This window comes from Phycodurus eques, chromosome 6 (assembly GCF_024500275.1).
Source record: "Phycodurus eques isolate BA_2022a chromosome 6, UOR_Pequ_1.1, whole genome shotgun sequence".
Lineage (NCBI taxonomy): Eukaryota > Metazoa > Chordata > Actinopteri > Syngnathiformes > Syngnathidae > Phycodurus > Phycodurus eques.
Window position 1 is genome coordinate 29,989,875 of NC_084530.1, and position 21,482 is coordinate 30,011,356.

At 40.9% G+C, this 21,482-nt stretch overlaps 3 protein-coding genes across 10 annotated transcripts; 2 read left to right on the forward strand and 1 right to left on the reverse strand.

Moving 5' to 3' along the window:
* Nucleotides 1-697: 697 nt before the first annotated feature.
* dctn6 (dynactin subunit 6) lies at nt 698-2,931 on the reverse strand. The gene is made up of 7 exons (XM_061679034.1): nt 2,822-2,931; nt 2,556-2,620; nt 2,316-2,421; nt 1,449-1,534; nt 1,297-1,344; nt 1,055-1,197; nt 698-928 (listed from the first exon to the last, which is right to left on the reverse strand). The coding sequence occupies exons 1-7, from the start codon at nt 2,848-2,850 to the stop codon at nt 836-838; spliced, it is 570 nt and encodes a 189-aa protein (XP_061535018.1). The 5' UTR covers nt 2,851-2,931; the 3' UTR covers nt 698-835.
* On the forward strand, nt 2,509-11,163 carry hgsnat (heparan-alpha-glucosaminide N-acetyltransferase). 7 transcript variants are annotated; one of them, XM_061679029.1, is made up of 18 exons: nt 2,509-2,798; nt 4,333-4,451; nt 4,529-4,665; nt 5,190-5,305; nt 5,387-5,456; nt 5,554-5,623; nt 5,875-5,978; nt 6,187-6,263; nt 6,371-6,401; nt 6,492-6,652; nt 6,728-6,843; nt 6,971-7,092; nt 7,612-7,738; nt 7,848-7,934; nt 9,454-9,531; nt 9,851-9,921; nt 10,010-10,122; nt 10,294-11,163. In XM_061679029.1, the coding sequence occupies exons 2-18, from the start codon at nt 4,371-4,373 to the stop codon at nt 10,473-10,475; spliced, it is 1,743 nt and encodes a 580-aa protein (XP_061535013.1). In that variant the 5' UTR covers nt 2,509-2,798; nt 4,333-4,370; the 3' UTR covers nt 10,476-11,163. The 7 variants fall into 7 exon arrangements, with proteins under 7 accessions (XP_061535013.1, XP_061535011.1, XP_061535010.1 ...); XM_061679027.1 differs by having other exon boundaries at nt 2,509-2,760; XM_061679026.1 differs by having other exon boundaries at nt 2,745-2,833.
* Nucleotides 11,164-12,453: 1,290 nt separating this feature from the next.
* Nucleotides 12,454-20,914, forward strand: LOC133403696 (recombining binding protein suppressor of hairless-like). Of its 2 annotated transcripts, none has more exons than XM_061678842.1 (11): nt 12,454-12,657; nt 13,108-13,146; nt 13,680-13,775; nt 13,846-14,011; nt 14,687-14,861; nt 14,935-15,072; nt 15,196-15,308; nt 17,584-17,724; nt 18,044-18,199; nt 18,313-18,416; nt 19,641-20,914. In XM_061678842.1, the coding sequence occupies exons 1-11, from the start codon at nt 12,638-12,640 to the stop codon at nt 19,990-19,992; spliced, it is 1,500 nt and encodes a 499-aa protein (XP_061534826.1). In that variant the 5' UTR covers nt 12,454-12,637; the 3' UTR covers nt 19,993-20,914. The 2 variants fall into 2 exon arrangements, with proteins under 2 accessions (XP_061534826.1, XP_061534825.1); XM_061678841.1 differs by lacking the exon at nt 12,454-12,657 and adding an exon at nt 12,668-12,921.
* Nucleotides 20,915-21,482: the final 568 nt, after the last annotated feature.

A 21,482-nucleotide genomic window follows, 5' to 3' on the forward strand; every position in this document is an offset into this window, starting at 1 on the left:
ATTTACAGACCATGGCAGAATTTGTGAAATATTATTTATTTATTTTTTAAAATATGACTGAACAACCATCATTAATTTCTTTATGGTTTTGTTTAATGATAATGCTTTTTGGCACATTGGACGACTGGTTAGAGCGTCTGCCTCACAGTTCTGAGGACCGGAGTTCAATCCCCAGCCCCGCCTGTGTGGAGTTTGCATGTTCTCCCCGTGCCTGCGTGCGTTTTCTCCGGGCACTCCGGTTTCCTCCCACATCCCAAAAACATGCATGGTAGGTTAATTGACAACTCTAAATTGCCTGTAGGTGTGAATGTGTGTGCGAATGGTTGTTTGTTTGTATGTGCCTGCGATTGGCTGAGAACCAGTTCAGGGTGTCAGTTCAGGTAGCCCGCCTCCTGCCCGATGACAGCTGGGATAGGCTCCAGCACGCCCGCGACCCTAGTGAGGAGAAGCGGCTCAGAAGATGGATGGATGGATAATGCTTTTCTGAAATGCTTGACCGTTTCATTTGAATCCAATTCAAATTAAATTAAATGTATCGCCTGGCCCTTCACGTAAACAGTGTCACACTTTGTGCTGTAATGAATCACTAAGTCAAGATTTTAAATAATGAGTGTATGTATGGTTTAGAACTTGTACAGTACGTCACGAGTGAAAACTGAGCATATTTAATTTATCAGATCATATTCACACAGCGGGATAAAGGTAAACGGTTTAATCAGCTGTTGTGGTTAGTAGAAAATACCAGTAAGTAAGAGTACTGATGAAAAAAAAGGTTAATATATACATTGAGATTCTTCCATATTTTTCTCTTCACAATTTCAACTGTTAAGATTGTTTAACTAGTAGTATGGCTGACTTTAATGGTTTTCTTCAAGTGATGGTAGTTGGGCAAAATCTTCATTAAGAAATCAAGCTGAAGTGTTTGAGGCTGTAAGACAAAAGACAAAAATATTTATGCAAAGGGAATTTTTTTTTTTTTAAACAAATCAACATCTTTAACCTTTTTAAAAGGCTGCAATCCTCCCCCTGCACTCCAATGTGTGTAGCCAAGTACCTGTGGCCTCTCCGTCTGCACCCGCCTCACACATCCAGAGCCATAGATGACCGTGTTCTCAGGGATGACCTCGCAGGTGTTCACCTGGCAGAAGGCCCCGATGATGCAGCCACTGGTTAGGATGACATTCCTACCTACATCAGCTAGACAACATGATACACCACATTGAGTAGATAATTCATATGAGCTATATTGAAAACAATACTTATACTGTAGTTCCAATCAATGGAAGTAAAACTTACCTTTAGATTCTATAACATTGTTGTCTCCAATTTTAAGGGCTTGTGACACTGGAAAATGAGTTAAGGAAGGAAAATGTGCAGTACATGGACAGGCGAAAAGCTTCCCAAAGGCAATTTGTCATTCTGAGAGGTAATGCTAAAGAAAAGGATACAACAGCCAACTTCAAATACATTATTGATGCCAATAGTCATTGTCTTTGGCTCCACTTCAGCATCTGGTGTGATGTTTTCTGGGTAACTATTAGATAAAAAAAAAAAAAGCATGTAACAGATGCTTAAGTGAGTAGTCCTTTTTAGTAATATTAATTAAAAAAAAGAGGCGGTGTTCAGTGTCATGTATTCCCTAATCAGTACAGTATGGGGGATTTTGATATCGTGGACTACATAGTTCACTCATCAGTCATAGAAAATACCACATATCTGCAGATTTATCTTGGACAATATCTTCTGTAGCTGAGCTGACTTTGCAAAATGTACTTTTTGGTTTGTAAAGTGTGACACCTCAGTTAAAAATTAATACCATTAAATTAATCTTTTATCTTTATTTGCCAAGTATGTCCCAAAAACAAGGAATTTGTCTTTGGTAATTGGAGCCCCTCGAGTACGACAACAGACAGTCAATTGACAGAACACTTTTGAGACAGAAAGACATTGAGAAAAACAGTCACTGAGCAATACAGGGTTGCTAGTTATCTGGTAACGCCGGTAACATTTTTTTTTCGACAATTGTGCAAAAAGATTCAGAGTCCTCTCGCAGTTAGAATGACTAATATTGCAGTAGTCCGGTGCAATGACCATTGTGCAAAGGGCGCCGACACTTCAAGCGAGGAGCACGATAATCTGGGACAATGTCGATTGTGCAAATGTTGCAGATATTCCTCAATCAGTGTGCAAATGGAGCAAATGCTACTCTGGCATGAGTGGCCAGTATTGGTCAACAACACATATGCAAATAGTGCAGCGTGGCGTTACGTTTTTAATGTACGTATTTGCATGTCCTGTATGTGCGGCATCGTCACCTGTTAATGATGACAGCTTGCTCCTCGATCAGATTGCCTTCTCCGATCACGATGGGTCCCGCTTCTGCAATAATTCGCGCTTTAGGGTGGATCACTGTCCTTGGGCCTGAGTGAAGAGAAGACCGGGGAGAATGAAGCTGATTCTGAGCAGAGCCACGTCATTTGCGCACTGTGTCGTTGTCGCTACATTGTTGTCAACGGTGACGCTGCTTGAAAGCTCTCCAAAGCGAAACATCTTACCTATAGTAACATCCCCTTTGAGCTCGCTTTCAACACACACCACAGCTCCTGCTGCTATCTTAACACTGAGAGAGAGAGAGAGAAAAGAAACAACAACTGGGACGTTAGCGAAAACGGCCGCTGCTAGCAAGCTACATCACGTAGCCGCCCAACATTGCAGCGACTGGTTCGCTTGGCTTCAACAAGGCTATTCGCGTCTCCTTTGGTTAGTCACGACCACTAAACAAGGCAGCTGAGCTTCATGTACGAGTCAGTGTTCATACTACCTTTTCTGAGAGGTTTGTTTGTCCGCCATTGTGATGGATGAAATCAGAAGGGAGTCGCCTTCCTCGACAATCGACTGCACAGCACTCGACAATCGACTGGATAGCCTTACCAAATTATGGGCATGCGCTAATTCCTTATCTCTTATTTTATTGTTTCGTCAATTGCTCATCTCGATCTAGGACGGTTATTTTTAGGAACACAAAAGCTCCAGCGTCATTATGAGTGTTTGAGATGATTATGTGTGGAGTTGGTACCAAATCGATGGAACGTGGTCACCAAAGATATGTTTGCTGTATTTTCTGAACAGCGTTTCAGTGTTGTTTTAGTGACTTAATTTAGTGACTTAATTTATCAAGAACCACACAAACGTGTACCGGTGCACATTTCACTGAACAATTCATAGCAGTTGGTTGCCATTACCAATGTACTTTGACCCTTCTCGCTTCCACTAATACCAAAACAGGCACAAATCGGAAGTGAAAGCTGTCTGCTATGGCAAAAAGGAACATAAACAAAAACATTAAGGAGACCTCTTCAGTCGCCGGGGCTGCAAGGGCACAAGAGAACGAAATGGCAAAATCGAAAAAATACAACATGTTTTCTTTGTCAGTTATCGCCTCACTAATAGCCATTTGTGTGGCACCGTTAAAAGCTGAACTTCATTCCTGTAAGTATATTCGGTAGACGTAAACTCGCTTTATGACTTGGAAGCTATGTTAGCTCTCAAGCTAAAAGCTAAATCATAGCACTTTCCACGCGGTTTAAATAGCACCATTCCCGGCGCGATATTATAATTTTATTTTATTTTATTTTTTAAATCGCACTGAACCTATATATCTATGTACCTATATATTTACTAATTTATATATATATATACATATATATATATATATATATATATTTAATTATAATGGATTTGATAAAGCCCATGTGATGAAGATAACACATTGAAGCCAGTTTGAAATTGTCATCCCATCATCGATGTGTTTACGCAAAGCTTCAAACGTGACCTCCGGACTTTTAAAATTCCCTCTTGGGTAGCACTTGTGGGATTAAATGAGCATGTGACTGTGCAGCCGTCACAAAGCCAGCCCACTAGGCTAGCTCACATGCTTCTTTCTTGAAGGCATTAACATAACCGTGTCATCTGTCTCTCAACTCATTTTACACATCAGTCTTATTTGATATATTAATCAAATAATGCTCACAGGAAGTCAATTCTGTGAGGTAAGTTACACTGACGTATCTTAAGTTTATATTCGTCAGGACAAACATTGCGTTTCTCCTCTTTGTGCAGCACATAACTGATTATGCATGTTTTAATGTGATAAATGTGTAAATGTAGTGGTTCGAATCATATTTTATGGATACAAAATCCCCATTGCTGTGTGAAAGAAGATGTGGGTGTGGTCCGTTACAAAGAAAAAGGAAGAACTTCATCATCATTGCATACTTAGCACACACACATTCACAGAAGTTGCCTGTCATGTGCTTGTGTTTCTCTCTCCAGTTAGTTTATCTCATTTTAAACAACATTCAAACCTAAAGATGGATGAAGCTTTTTTCAGAGTCATCAATGAACTCGATACTGAGGTGGCCGTGTACTGGGTGTCACAGTGGTGCTATCAGGTAGCTCCACATTCTCATTCACCAAATTCTCCTAATCTGTACATAATTAACGGTTTCTTTCTTTTTGGGTGCATTAGTGTCTTCATCAACAGCTTGGGGTGGTCCCTGCTATGTCAAGTCCAGGTCAGCCAAGGTCAGAAGAGTTCATTGTTAGCACACAGCATGAAATTACACTCCAAGTCAACAGCACCTCTGTCATTCAGGAGCTCTGCACGTAAGTTGGGGAAAATACACACACACACACAAAAACACCAACATAATATTTTCTTATAGTAGAACAGTCAATGAAATGGAAACATGGGTGGTCTATGTAACTAAATGAATAATGGATTAACAATGTTCGGTCCAGGTCGGAGCACTGTTCCTCGCTTGTGCAGTTTATGCTCGTCACGATGGCTGCATCACTTAATCTGCATCTTTTTGTCTTGATACACTCGCAACGCTAGAATAGTATGTAATATCTGGACTCATCTGACTGGTGAACCTCTTTCATTGCTGTATGCTTTAGCCCATTACACCGAACCAAGTCGCTTGCTTTTTGCTGGTTTTTCCCATTGTGCCACAGGTCAATCTTTGTGGTAATATTTTAATGCGCCTTAGGCCAAACTTTATGCTTTCTTGATAGTTTAAAACCTTTTCAGCTCTTTATACTCATCGTCTTAAGGATAGTTTTACCGCCAATCGTTTGCTCTCTTTGCATTTTGTGTGTGTGACGATCAAATTGGCTTTCATCTCCAGAGTTCCGTTCCACTTTGGCGAGCAGGGCAACTACTCTCTATGGTTGAAAAATACAAATAACTCTGTGGTTAATTGCTCCATTGTGACTGATGCAGATCCAGTAAATAGTTACATACGTAAGTCTATTCCACAAACACACCGATAAGCATGATTTTACATGTTGATGCAGTGTTAATTGTGTCCCAATCTCCACACAGCCATCTTGGTCGCTTTCCTTGTCTTTGCTGGGCTGGGATTATTGTCTGCTCTGGGAAGAGCAATATTAGCGTAAGTCGTGATAACTTTCAACATAAATGATGGCCTAATTTAAATCATTTTGACTGTGAGCTGAACTTTATCACTAAATGACTTCTCTCTTCAAAAGACTCGATTTAGTAAGGGGTGCCCTCTGCAGAATCACTGGCACCATGGAGACAGAGAGGCTGATCAACTCTGTGAGTATTTATCCAAGGACGTGTGGATATTACTTTCATTTTAGAAGCACATTGGGTATTTGCATTTTAAAGTGCATGCAAGTCATACATCTTGTGCCATACATTCTACTTGTCAGATGTGATTGACTTGGCTGTCATGTGCGTCTTAGTAAAGGTTTATGCAAGCTCTGCTTAAGTGTATTCTACTCTCCCCGTTGATTCAGGTAGCATGCATTCAGTGGTGTTCTTGGCTAAATGTCTCTTGTCTCCAGGAGCTGGGCTCCCCTGGCAGGACTGTGAGGCCAGTGACAGACAATATACTTCCGCCCCCACCCAGTCCCAGCAAGAGGCTGCGATCTCTAGACACATTCAGAGGGTAAAACTCTCCAAATTATTTGGGGTCATGTGACCCATTCAGCTACTTTGTTGCTCGACTTCTTTGATTTTGGAATTGTGTCAAGTCTTAGCAAGTAACAGAGGTGCGCTTGGCAAAGGAGTTTCTGTATTTTTGGAGCAATGATTAGAGAAGTGTTGATTGAACAGTAACTAATTTGAGTCATGCTGTCATGTTAATTACTTGACAGGATCTCCTTAATTATTATGGTGTTTGTGAACTATGGAGGAGGACGATATTGGTTCTTCAGACATGAAAGCTGGAACGGTGAGGATTTGTTGCATTGTCTTTAACCAACCCTCAAAAACGGATCCTTCAATATTCCTCTCTGGTTATTTATAAAACGGGACTCTTTGCGCTTTGTATCATTCCAGGCCTCACTGTTGCAGATCTGGTCTTTCCTTGGTAAAGATCCAAATTTCAGCCATCATGTCCATTTTCATACAGTTCCTATTTATAGTTGTCATGATTTCTAGAACGCATTTCTCTTTTCAGGTTCGTTTTCATAATGGGAACATCTATCGCACTTTCAATCAACTCCATGCTGCGCTCGGGCTCAAGCCGCACTTCACTGCTGAAGAAAGTAGTGTGGAGGAGCCTGCAGCTTTTTCTCATCGGCATCCTCGTCATCAATCCCAACTACTGCCAGGGCTTTTGTGAGTTTGAGCTTGTGAGTGTTTTTGGTACTTACCTGCATTCAGCTGTGTAAATAATCCTCCTCCTCACCACAGTGTCATGGGACAACCTGCGCATCCCGGGTGTGCTGCAGCGCCTTGCCTGGTCGTACCTTGTTGTAGCCTGCCTGGATCTGTTGGTGGCAAGGGGTCATCTTGACATCCTACCAACGGTTAGATACACTTTTATGTACACGCTAGAGAGCGATAAAGATATAGATGAAATCTAATTGCCTCCTTATTGCAGTCTTTCTTTTTTTAATGTCTTCGGGGAACTACATGGCTATTTCTTTTGCCCAGGATGCATGGTGGTCCTCTTGCATTGATGTATTGCTCTACTGGCCAGCCTGGATCTTTGTGCTCCTCCTAGAAATCCTTTGGCTCTGCCTAACTTTTCTACTTCCTGTACCAGGCTGCCCAACGTGAGTCAAACATGGTGGGGTGTGTTTGTGTGTACAGTATCTGTACATAAGGTGTGTCGTGTTAAGTAGCGAAAAAGGTGGATTACCTGCGCCAATGCAGTCAGGTAGGTTTTTGCCTGGTTGGTTGGTTACGAGCGTAACCCAAAACATTGTGACCGTACAATTAGACTGACAAGCAAACAAGCTTTGTGCAGCATCATGCTTTGCTGTTGTTTTCTAGAACTGGAACATGGGTTTTAGTTAAGGTGGAGGCACTTATCACCTTTTCAGCATGATGACATTTAGTTCACACCAAAAGTAACAAAACAGTGGCTTCATCAGAAGAGGTTTTGGCAAAAGTCCAGACCTAAATTCAATGGAGAATCAGTGGAGCATCTGAAGAGGTCTGTGCACAAATCAGACACATTTGTCACCGTTTTGTAAGGAGTGGGCAAATATGAGCAAATTCAATATTTTTTAAAAGTTTTTAAAGTGTCTCTCATTGTTGTGAATTCCACTCCATTCTCCCTTTTGGAACAGTGGTTATCTTGGTCCTGGTGGGATTGGGGACATGGGCGCGTATGCGAATTGCACTGGCGGAGCAGCTGGTCTCGTCGACCGTTGGCTGCTTGGAGAAAACCACATCTACCAGACGCCCTCAGCAAGGGTGAGTGAGAGACAAATACAACTGATGAACACAAATGGACACATACCAGACACATGAAAATGTTTTTTTTATCACAAACTGTGGCGACTGAAGCTATTTTCCATTGAAGGTCCTTTATGCCACTCACATGCCGTTTGATCCCGAGGGTGTTCTTGGCAGCATCAACTCCATCGTTATGGCTTTTCTTGGGTTACAGGTACACCTCCGGCCATCTCTGTTTGAGCCAATTTTTGTAGTCTTGGACACAGTCGGCCAAATTGTTGGTACCTTTCCGTGAAAGAAAGGGGGGGGGGACAATGGTCACTAACATAAATGGAATTTGCCAAAATGCATTTATGATGGCCAGAAAAGTATATTGACAAGCCACAAAACTTGGGGGAGAATGTCCTTTGAATAGGTGTGAGACAAAAGCAGAGCTTTTTGGCAAGTCACATCAGCTTTATTTGTAGACTCAACCACGAAGCATTCAATGAATAAAATACAGCACTTGTAATTCTTTATTTGAATCTAAAACCTTTATCACCCAGAAAAGGGGGGCTGGGGGGTGTACTACATGCCTCCCTTTCCACCCTAAAACCTGGGAGTCCTCACATCCATACATGGAGCAGTTATTTTAAAATAATTATTTTGGACCACAATTAAAAAGCAATTTCTGATTTCCATTTGTTATTTTTCAGTAAATTGTTAAATAATTTTGCTGTTGTTATTTTCATGTTATTCCATCAACCATGGTGGGTTTTTCTTTCTGAATGGAAATATACCGTAACTTCTCGTGGATAATGCTCAACATGTATAATACGCATCCCCAAAGTTGACCTCTAAATTCTGGAAAACCCTTCTACCTATGTATAATGCATTTTTACAATACATGATTTTACTTCTACCCATATGATCAAAATATGAAGTATTGTCTGTATTTTGTTAGTTTTTAAATAGAAATTGAACATTGCTATCTTTGTCAAATAATTCTGAAGTTAAGCACTATATTTGAACACGTAATTATTTTTATTTAATTTCTCTTATTTTAAAATTCACAGCCCTACGTTTATTTAGTAAATGAGAAAACACAGTTGTGCCCATATGTTTGATTACCCGGGCATAATTTGTAAGATGGATACAATTCTTTAAAGGAAACATGAAGGGCCAGGCGAAACACTTGAGTTTTATTTTAATAGGATTCAAATTAAACTGTCAAGCATTTCAGAAAAGCATTATCATCAAAAAAACATAACCATAAAGAAATTAATGAGTCATCAGTCGTATTTAAAGAAAAAAAAAAATATATATATATATATATAATAATAATTATATATATTCCACATTTTATGCCTGAATATGTAAACTTAGGAGCTCAACTGGACATATATGCAGTCATACGTACGTACCCCCGTCATATTGGAATGAAAGTGTAGGCTACACCTTTTTCATAGCCTCTTGGTGGCGCTGGCATATTAGAATGAAATTGTACACCTTTTTCGTAACCTCTAGATGGCGGCATACATTTATAAAATGGGAAAGTTTTTTTTCCCCATTTTCCCCTATACCCATGTATAATGCACACCATTGATTTTTTTACATTTTTGGGAGGGGAAAAATGGACATTATACACGAGAAATTACGGTATCAGCAATTTAGCCGACGTGTGTGCGTAGCTCATTAGAGCAAAGAGGAACCACTGCAAGAGTTTTTAACCACTGTCTATTCAACTTTCTCAGGCAGGAAAGATAATCTTACACTACAGAGACCTTCATTCAAGTATTATATCAAGGTTCCTCATTTGGGGTCTCGTTTTGGTGAGCACATCTGCTTTTATTTACTCTACACACTCAGTGGATACTTTATCACAGTACCTACAAGTATTGCATTATTGCGAACTACAACCAAAATCATAAGAATATTCTTAAAACAATACAGCTATCTCAGTGTCAACAGCCATATTGATCATTATTATCTAAGGCCAAATACGTATATATTCCTAGAATGCACAGGTTTAACTTATTTTTTGATTGTTAAGTGTATATCACATTGCCTTTTTTATTAGCTGTGAACATGTTTATATCAATAGGACAATGTGGTAATATGCGATATAACAATATTTTGTGGAACACACAGGGTGTCATATCAGCTGGTCTCACAAAGTGTTCAGGAGACCAGGGATTCATTCCTGTCAATAAAAACCTATGGTAATGCAATTTGTCATGCATTTATGACCTATGCTCTTTTAAGCTTTGTGATTAAAATACTTAATTACATCATATCCTTTATTTTCAGGTCTCTGTCCTATGTGACAACACTCGCCTGCTTTGCCTATGTACTGCTTGTCCTGGTCTACTACACTATAGATGTGAAAAAGTGGTGGTCTGGTGCGCCATTCTTTTACCCAGGTGTGTCCTCAGTGTCGGGACATTAAATTACAGTTTGATGGACTTACATTCTACCTTTTTAAAGATAGTGTGTGTTTCAGGAACTAAGAATGAAAATCAAACACTTCCGCAACCATCAGCTTGTCTTTCACTTACCGTAATTTTTTGACATTTTTTTTATTTTTAAATCAGGCATGAACTCCATCCTTGTGTATGTGGGCCATGAGGTGTTTGAGGACTACTTCCCCTTCCGCTGGTGCATGGTCAACACTCAGTCCCATGCTGAGCACCTCACCCAGAACCTGGTGGCCGTTTCTTGTTGGGTCCTCATCTCCTACGTGCTATACAGGAAAAACATCTTCTGGAAAATCTAAGAGGTGCCGTGACTTTGCACTCAACCTTGCTGGATCGATCATCTAAAATGCTTGGAAAATGGAAACTATGGAACTTTTAACCACCTCTGGGCCATATTTCAAAATCGATGTGACTTATGTTTTCATGATCTTGTATCTTAATGTTTTGCTATTTTGCTCACATCTGTGCTGTAAAAAGGACACCGAATGACTTTTTGCATAGCTTTCTAGCAGCTGACCTCTGCTAGCTATCTTGTGACTCAGGAAGAACTGGGACCAAAATAGATTGATATATTAGGAATGTGATGACGGTCACAGTTCATCTTTGTTTTCCTAAACACTAAAAATACCTTTTTAATTCCTCAATTTGCACAGTTTGCAAGTATGAAAGTAATCTAATGTAGCTGTCTAGCCTCTTTGTTGCCCACTTGGATCTTGACATCCTGCCAGTCGTCACTCACCGAGCAGCAAACATTCGCCCTCACTTTTGATGGGTCTATTTCATGTGAAACGGAAATTGTTTTGACTGTATAGTAATGAAGCAACAGCTATTACAGATCTCTGCTATGCAGTAAATGCTACATATTGCCAAATGTTGAAGAGAGACGGGTATTAAAGCTCACTGTTTTTTTACGGAATGTTTTGAGTGTGTGTTTTGGCTCATGTATCCAAAAATATTAACCACATAATAAATTTACTTTTGTACAGACTCACTTTCTCTGTTCGTTTGCCTTTTGAGTATGCCCCCCACTTTTTTAATATATATATTTTTTTGTTCTCTGAAATTCATCCACTTTATTTTTTCCTTGACTGATCTTTTGCTAGATGCATTTGCCATTGTCTATAGTTCAAATGTATTCAGTCACTTAGTAAATATTGCCTGTTTGTTGTTGCTGTTGTTGGGTCAATGATACGATTAAAATTTCCTTTAGAATTTCGAACTACAGAATGTTGTTGAGGTTGACTTTCACTGTGAGTTTCACAGACATTTGTGTGTTTACAATGTACATCTGAAGATTTTGTGTAATAAAGAGGGGGTGACAGAACCTGCAGTTACTCATATTTCCTTTGGTTTGTAATGTCAAAAAGTTTAGATGTATTTTGCATGCATATGTTAAATGATATATATATATATATATTTTTGTAATTTATTTTTTTCTTTTCTTGGGGTACACTTGATTTATCATGTATCTCCCGACTGTCACATTGCAATGAAAACACGGGTCAGCTATCTATCGAGGCTCAGGTGGGAGAGTGGTTGTCTCCCAACCCATGGGTTGTGGGTTCAATCCCTGCCCCCCCCCCCCGAGTAAGATCCTGAACCAGCAGATGCTCCTGATGCTGTCATCAGATGAATGAGGAAATGGTGGTTAAGTGCTTTGAGAACATTGAAGGTTGAAAAGCATACACAAGTTAAAAGCCCATTTAGTAGCTGCATTTGTGTTGTGCTCTTGTTTTGAGTGCATGACAAAATCCAGATTATGAGTTTCTCTTTTATTTTAATATACTATTTTGTAATCCCCCCTTTCTGTATGGAAATCTATTTTTATAAACTTTTGACTATTCCGGTTTTTTTACCCTTTATTTTGCACATACGTCAGTTAGAAACTGTACAGTGGCTGTTGTAGTCTACTTTGCAGTAAGACTTCAATTTTCCTTGTTTGTTTAGATGTTGCTACCGTTGTGAGCAGCGAGCCAATGAGACCTTTAAGCGTCCTCCTGTGTTCCAAAACGTCTCCATGTTTGCTTCATTGCTGGATACAGCGTGGGAATCTATCAATCTAAATGTGGACTAGTGCACTGTAACGTCCTTGAGAGGAAGAAAAAAAAAAAACCGAAAAAAAAACCAGACGTGTGACTTGTTGACGGTCTCGCGATAGCAGCGAACACTCTCAATGGGTGTCTATTGTGAGAATTTTCCAGTTCACGCGCGACTTGACAACTTTCCCACGCCTGTTGTTTGGGCTCCTCGTCGCGGTTCCTGCCTCCCTCTCTTTCTCACCCTTTTTTTTTTAATTGTATTTTTGCTCTCCCGTCTTCCCTGAATTCGAAGCGAACTCCTCGTCCGGCCTCCAGTCTGGTTCCTTGGGCCCCGGTGGTATGGTAACAGCGGGCTCGGCGTGGGGTGCCCTCAGGAGGGGTCTCGCGATTGTTCGGGGAGGAAGGGGGGCGTTATTTGGAAAATGGCGCCCGTCGTCACCGGGTAAGTAAGTGTGGGTATTGTAGCGTCAATGTTTGTTTTCTTCGCACTAGTTCAGCACCGCTTGGTTGGCGTGCACTGGTCGAGGTTCCGCGAGCCCCAACAAAGTTGCGGTGCTTTGGACCAGAGTCCGGTTAGCCGGTTGTCCGAACTCGAGCTCACTTTTTTTTCTGTTTGTACCGCGAGACGTTCACTTGGATCGTGCATGGATGAATATTTATTGACCGATTCAGTCTCGACAGTAAAAGCTTTTATATTGACTAATATGTAAATTTACCATCTTTTACCATTTCTTGCGTATTTTGTGTGATTCGGTGCCTTTGTTGTTTGTTTCCTAGCATATGTTTACATGTGAAAGTATTTTAATAGTGCAATAATAGTGTCACTGCATGCATTGTAATTCCATTTTTGTCTAAACTACATTGACCTCGCATTCTTCTTTTTGTTTTGCAGGAAGTTTGGTGATCTATGTCAACCTCAACGTTTAACAAGGTAAACATAAAACACATTCAAAACTTATTTTGATGGTCGTGTTAGGCAGTGGTGTCGAACTGCAATGCGTAATAATGAGAGCTGTCTCTAATATTTTGTTGACCTCATGTAGAGTTACATTTCAATAAATTCGAATATGGTAGAAAAGGATTTCCGGACTCATACGTGAAATAGATTAATTTAATACTAGGAAAATACTTTTTTGACGGTAAATTCCTGCCGAATTTCTTCATTTAAAATCATTTTCCTTGTTTGTTACGTAATATTCTTGTTTCTCGAAATGGTGAATTTTGGTTCTTCGTTTGCTATAATCATAAGCTATGATCATCAAAATTATTTCATACATATTGAAATAAATTGTGAAACATTTCACTCAGAGTGAGTGTAGTGCATCTCTATAATATGAGTTTCCCCTTTTGAATTGAACTGCCTAACTAAATGAAGTTTGTTTTGACACTATTGTAATTTATTGAGATGTACCTGTAGCTGCATGATTGGTGAGTGTACACGTGTTAACTCGGTCTTCTTTTCAGGGAGGCAATGAGGACGTACTTAAAGGAAAAAGACGATCAAACAGTCCTAATTCTGCATGCAAAAGTGGCACAAAAGTCCTATGGCAATGAGAAAAGGTGTGTGTGTCTTTTTGTTCTTGGTTTCACAGAGTACGTAGTTTTTTGATGCTTGGTTGGTGTTGTTTAGGTTTTTTTGCCCTCCGCCATGCGTCTATCTGCTGGGCAGCGGCTGGAAGAAGAAGCTGGAGAAGATGCAGAAGGAGGGCTGCACGGAGCAGGAGGCTCAGGCCTGCGCCTTCATCGGGATTGGCAACAGTGAGGTGGAGATGCAACAGCTCAACTTGGACGGGAAGGTGAGCACTCCATTGTGCCGCTGAAGGTGGAATACACTGGAAGTGCTATAAATACATTCGTACGATATGTATTACATATGCATATTGTTAGTTATATGTAGTATGTTTTAAATTTAGTGGGACTTATTTGTGAAATATTTAAAATCCAGTTTGGACAATATCATGAATATTATTTCGAACATATAAAGGCACGCTGTGTGAAAAGACGCTATTTGAGGAAATAGTTCATTTGCAATGAGTTGATTTAGCAAAAAAAAAGTAATGTCGGCATCTAATGCACCAATATACATTAAGAACACATTATCCTCTGCGTTATTTCTATTTGTCTGTAAATGCAGTTTCATATTTGTAGTCAACCTGTATGTATCACTAGCATTAAAAACAAAGTTATACTCATTGTTCTGTACTTTTTATTGATTTTTGAGTGTGGCAAAATATGATAAAAACAGCTCTTAGCATGATGCAGTGCAGTTCTATGCTAGTGCAAACTGCAACCATAATAACAGTGTGAGAATTATTTATACCATATACTGTACCTGTTACACCATTTTGTGGCCGAGGATTTGACTTTTAAGGGGAACCAAAACAAACTTTATAATTCGGAATGTTCCCAGAACGTCATGCTAGGTTTCACTTCTGCCGAAGCAACTTTGTGTTTTTGTTCCCGGCGTTTAGAACTTCTGCGCTGCTAAGACCTTGTACATCAGCGACACAGACAAAAGAAAACACTTCATGCTGTCTGTGAAGATGCTGTACGGCAATAGCGCAAACATCGGCGTCTTCCTCAGCAAGAGAATCAAAGTCATCTCCAAGCCTTCCAAGAAGAAGCAGTCCTTGAAAAATGCCGACTGTGAGTGTCAACTTTTTGTTTGGAAAGAATTCGATAGAGTTCCTATTCTCATCTTTGCCACTCCGTCTCGCAGTGTGTATTGCATCGGGAACAAAGGTAGCTTTATTTAACCGGCTGCGATCACAAACAGTCAGCACCAGGTATCTTCATGTGGAGGGTGGAAACTTTCATGCCAGTTCTCTGCAGTGGGGGGCCTTCTTCATCCACCTCTGTGAGTGCGACCGTACACCCAGAATTGTCACGTTCTCTTACCTGTCTCCGCTTGCTCTTTTCTCACGTCGTTCTAGCTCCTGATGTCACACATCATAATGATGCTTTCTCTCCTTTTGTTCAGTGGACGACGACGAATCCGAAGGGGAGGAGTTCGCCGTGCGAGACGGCTACATTCATTACGGCCAGACAGTCAAACTGGTTTGCTCTGTAACTGGCATGGCACTGCCCAGACTGGTATGCATGTGACTTCACATACATTCTATGGACAAAAAGAATCGGGTCACTTTCAGAAAGTCAAAACGGAAGACAAATTATTTTAGAAGGTGCCTGCCTGGTAATTTCTGTGCATTCATTCAGCGGAATATTTGCGAGGTCAAACGCAGTCAGCCTGGCCCTTAAATCCAACTGAGGTTGGGAAACAAAAACAGGATTTAAGCACTAGAGCTCCCCATTTTTATTTATTTTTGTCAGAATGATGTTTACAGTGGTGAATAACTACAGTAATCTACCATTCAGGATTCTCAGAAGATTTTATGTCTTATTTGTATTTATTTTTTTATTTTTGGGGGAGGATCATGCAATTTTTATTGTTCGTCTATACTATACTGATACGATACTTAGTATAGCATACTATTACCCCTCATACTTGCATTTCGGCACCCATGGATTTACCTACAGTATTTGTATATTTTTCTTTAAACAATTTTAAATGTTTTTTTTTTTTTTCGGGGGGAACCAACCCCAAAAACACTTACTGGCGGTTTATCCCAGCTAATTCAAGATTTTTTGGGGGGTAAAAAACCCCAAAAAGTTCCAATGCATTTACAACTCCAATTCCAATGAAGTTGGGACGTTGTGTTAAGCATAAATAAAAACAGAACACAATGATTTGCAAATCATGTTCAACTTGTATTTAATTGAATACATTACAAAGACAATATATTTAATGTTCAAACTGATCAACTTTATTGTTTTTAACAAATAATCATTCACTTAGAATTTTATGGCTGTGACACGTTCCAAGAAAACTGGGACAGGGTCATGTTTACCACTATCACCTTTTCTTGTAAGAACATTCAATAAACACTTGGGAGCTGAGGACACTAATTGTTGAAGCTTTGTCGGTGGAATATTTCCCATTCTTGCTTGATGTACAGCTTCAGCTGTTCAACAGTCCGGGTTCTCCGTTGTCGTATTTTACGCTTCATAATGCGCCACACATTTTCAATGCGAGACAGGTCTGGACTGCAGGCAGGCCAGTCTAGTACCCGCACTCTTTTACTACGAAGCCAAGCTGTTTTAACACGTGCAGAATGTGGTTTGGCATTGTCTTGCTGAAATAAGCAGGGGCGTCCCTGCTTGGAAGGCAGCATATGTTTCTCCAAAACCTGTATGTACCTTTCAGCATGAATGGTGCCTTCACACTAACACAGCCCCATACCGTCACAGATGCAGGCTTTTGAACTTTGAGTCCATAACAGTCTGTTCTTTTCCTCTTTGGCCCGGAGGACACGACGTCCACAATTTCCAAAAACAATTTGAAATGTGGACTCGTCGGACCACAGAACACTTTTCCACTTTGCGTCAGTACATCTTAGATGAGCTCGGGCCTAGAGGAGCCGGCAGCGTTTCTGGGTGTTGTTGATAAGTGGCTTTTGCTTTGCATAGTAGAGTTTTAAGTTGCACTTACGGATGTAGCACCGAACTGTATTTACTGACATTCGTTTTCTGAGGTGTTCCTGAGCCCCTGCGGTGATGTCCTTTACACATTGATGTCGGTTTGTGATGCAGTGCCGCCTGAGGGATCGAAGGTCACTGGCATTCAATGTCAGTTTTCGGCCTTGCCACTTACTTACATGCAGTGATTTCTCCAGATTCTCTGAAAGTTTTGATGATGTTATGGACCGTAGATGATGAAATCCCTAAATTCCTTGCAATTGCACGCTGAGGAACATTGTCCTTAAATTGTTAGACTATTTTCTCACACACTTGCTCACAAAGAGTTGAACCTCGCCCCATCTTTGCTTGTGAATGACTGAGCAATTCAGGGAAGCTCCTTTTCTACCCAATCATGGCACCCACCTGTTCCCAATGAGCCTGTTCACCTGTGGGATGTTCCAAACAGGTGTTTGATGAGCATTCCTCAACTTTCTCAGTCTTTTTTGCCACCTGTCCCAGCTTTTTTGGAACATGGTGCAGCCATACAATTCTAAGTTAATGATTATTTGGTAAAACAATCAAGTTTATTAGTTTGAATATTAAATATCTTGTCTTTGTAGTGTATTCAGTTAAATATAGGTCGAATATGATTTGCAAATCATTGTATTCTGTTTTTATTTATGTTTAACACAACATCCCAACTTCATTGGAATTGGGATTGTATAACGGACATGAATTATTCACAGCCCGGTCCCTATCCCCCGCAAATAGCAGGGGTCCACTATACTATACTATACCATGTGTACTTAACGCAGCACATGTGCTTTTTGTTTGGCCCTTAATCTTTCAGGTCATTCGCAAAGTGGACAAGCAGGCCGCATTGTGGGAAGCAGACGATCCGGTGTCGCAGCTCCACAAGTGCGCCTTCTACCTGAAAGACACAGAACGGATGTACCTCTGCCTCTCACAGGATAGAATCATCCAGTACCAGGTAGGCAGCTAAAGCGATGCACAGAAGTGGGTCAGAGATAAAACTAATTGTGACGATTCAATGTGGATCTAATGAAATCCGAATGAAATGGCAGTCAGCACTTCATGGACATTACGTACTTAGTCCTGACAAATTCTCGTAATTACATTCACTACAAAAGGGTTTATTTCTAATCCTGTTTCCCTCTGATGCAACATATATACATATATATCCTCTTTCACAAGGTAGGCTTTTTGCTTTCCACTCTGCTAGTAAGATTGAAGTTATATTTTTACACATAAACATTGGGCATTAAAAAAAAAAAAAAATGTTGGTTCAGGCTGCACCATGCGTCAAAGAAGCAAACAAGGAGATCATAAACGACGGCGCGTGCTGGACGATCATCAGCACCGACAAAGCGGAGTATACGTTCTACGAGGGCATGGGCCCCGTCACCACGCCCGTCACGCCTGTGCCTGTGGTGGAGAGCCTGCAGGTACACGCACACACAAGTACACACCTTTTATTTGAACAATGTGCTTTTTGTTGCCGTTAAATAATCTCTCTTTTTTTTTTTTTTTTTTTTTTTTAATGGCTGTGTTAATTCAGTTAAACGGTGGAGGAGATGTGGCCATGTTGGAGCTAACCGGACACAACTTCACCCCCAACCTAAGGGTGTGGTTTGGAGATGTGGAGGCTGACACCATGTATCGGTATGTGAATTGTGATTACACATTTATACTACTCAAAAAGAAAAAAAAAAAGTTTGTGATATTTGGCTTTTGGGTAAAAAGTCAGGATGAACCTAAAATTCACGATAACCTTGACAGGTGAACAAAATTTGACCTTTTCTAATCTTGTGTCTGCACATGTCCAACTGTTGAATATTTTCGTACTTTTTTGTACAACTTGCTATTTTCTAACAAGGAGCCGAAGGGCAAAAATTCACAGCAGGTGTTTGACCACTACATTTCATAGTTAAATGCACCCGATGCACGCAGGCAGCACTTGTGTGTTTGGGGTTAATTTCCGGTCGGCAGGTCAACGCGTTGTGACAATGACAGAGTCTAAACTCGCCGTTTGCAGTTTCACTTTTCATGCTGTTCCATGTGTACTTAAACTCGTACGACTTAATCTTTGAGACACTCAACTCAACTTTATTTAGTGAGCATTTTCAAAAACAAACGCAAAGTGCTGTCCAAAAAGATTGATTGTCATTGTATAGTGCAGACTCGTTGACTTTGAGGTGATGAAAACACAATGGAAATAAAATAATGATAATGACGAGCATACAGTATAGCTCTCTCCTCATCTTGGAAAAGTCAAAACTTTGGATGCCATCTCTAAAAATACCAGCGCAAACTTATTACACAACTCGAGGTTAGCACACATTTCACAACTGGTGTTATTTTTCCGTCAGATGGCGTCACAGTAACTTGTAACATATTGACAGCGGAAGCTGTTTTGCCCTTGATCTTTCCACCGTGCTTAATGCGTTGCCGTGAATTTGGTCATTGAAGAATTCCTATTCAAACAGTCCTCATTAGCATACTGTTCACATTTTCACATCATGAGAACAGGACAACGCCTAACAATTAATCAACAGTGCGTCGCCGTTTGGAGGCTCCAAACAGGATGTTCTCAGGGGGAAGTGGTGTCCGAGTCTAGATGTCTAGATAGGACATGCTAGCAAATGTTCATGGATCAAACGCCTGGTGAGAATTTTAAGACAGCCAGTTGTGCAAAAAGTCCTGAAACGCTGAACAGTCGGAAATATGCATTCAAAAGTTTAACATGGGTCCAATTAAGTTCACCTGTCTGTAAAGGTTTTATATCGTAAGCCCAATATCCCTCACTTTTTGTGAGTAGTGTACGTGGGCGTTTGTGTAGACTTGAATACCGGCTTAAAGCTGTGCGTCGTCCGTGCGTCTTCCAAGATGCGGCGAGAGCGTCCTGTGCGTGGTGCCGGACATTTCGGCTTTCCGAGAGGGCTGGCGTTGGGTCAGGCAGCCCGTCCAGGTCCCGGTCACGCTGGTCCGCAACGACGGCATCATCTACGCCACCTCCCTCACCTTCACCTACACCTCGGAACCAGGACCCCGCCCCCACTGCGGCGTCGCCGAGGCCATACTGAGGACGCACGCCGCCTGCTCCGCCTCGTCGGCGGCGGCAGCAGCCCACACTTCTTCATCTTCAACCTCGTCCTCGCTGGGCGCGCTCACGAGCGGCCAGGGGGCTTACAGCAGTCGTGACTCGGCCACCTCGTCAGCCGTGTCGGTGTTGTCGTAGTGATAATCGCGCCGAGCCTGTTTCCGAGGCGGACCTTTGAGAACACTTGGACTAAAAAGCAAGTGTGGGGGGGGCGGTTGTGTGATCAATAAATGACTGTCTAGCCCCATCTAGTGGACGACTGTAGACCTACCACACGCCACATTGAGGACCTTGAACTCCAGACAAGGCACCTCTTCGGATTCTCGTTTTTGCTTCAGAACTTTCCTAAAGGAGCGAGATTACCCAGAAGCACTTGGAGGATAAGGGCACTCGAATTTTGAAAATGTTTAGAAAAGTTGCCTCCATGCAGAACACTAGAACAAAAAAATATGCTTCAATAATTGTAAGACTAACAGGGAGAAAAAAAAAACAGCTTTAAAGAAAAATATTTTAAAATACAGAAACGTGTGAAGGGAAACATTTTCAAGTGAGAGCAAAAGGACAGAAAATTGAATAAGAAAGCAAGGTAAAAATGTGATGCCGTCGTTTAGGAAAAGCTCAGTCGGATTCATTTCAACAGTGCGGTCCTTTCCTACGTTGCGAAGGCAGCGACTTTTTGTCTCTCCTTGAACTGATGACATATTCCAACAAAGGCTGAGGAAAGGTGAGGAGATTGGACTTTCCGAAGAGGATTTGCCTTTCAGCGAGACTTTAATTCGACAAGAGCCGTTTCTGCAGCGGAGGTCATCTTCCATTTGTTGTGTGCAAGAATGCAGTACAAAAGATTGAACTGTCTTATTTGTATTCCTATTATATTTTACAAGCTTTTGCCGAGGTACAATTTGAACTTGCTCGACATAGAAATTTAGCTTTTTTTAATCTATAGTTAAATGTGATTTTGATTACGTTATTTAGCAACAGAAGCAGGGCGACGACGTATTGGAAACACCTCGGTATGATGCAGTTACTGCAAACTATAAGCAATAATAAACATATTGTTACATTGAAACCTCTCTGACTGTCAGTCAAAACATAACTTTATTGTGATTGTACAGGGAGCTCCGGTAATGGATCGCATCTTTTTTTCGCTGCAGTGTATTTTGTTTTCTCTGTTGGGCCATAACTATTCCAAATGCATGTAGAATGCACTACTCAGCTCAAGCCTGCCGGGGCCCTATTGGGCGTTTTGATTTTGGGCATGGCTGGGGGTCAAAGCTGTGCCACTATTTTTAAACCGGGAGCCAGATTGCTGGAGCGAAACCTTACACTTTGTCAGGCTACTGTTAGCACGGGTGTGAGTCTGTTTGTGTCCTTTGCGCTATTAATGTTCCTGCATAATCATTTCAGTTCTACAGCCAGACTCGGTTGTGGAGGACGTGTGCTTAATTTGACCATATACACACGCACGCACACACATGTAAGCAGTACCACCAACACGTAGGCAAAAGTTAATTGGCATAGTTTGACGATCTGTGAAAATGTCATGACCTCTGTCGTCCTATTCCTGTGCCGATCTCAAGCAAAAGCTTGAAAATGGAGACGTCTTTTTTTTTTTTTTTTTTTTTTTG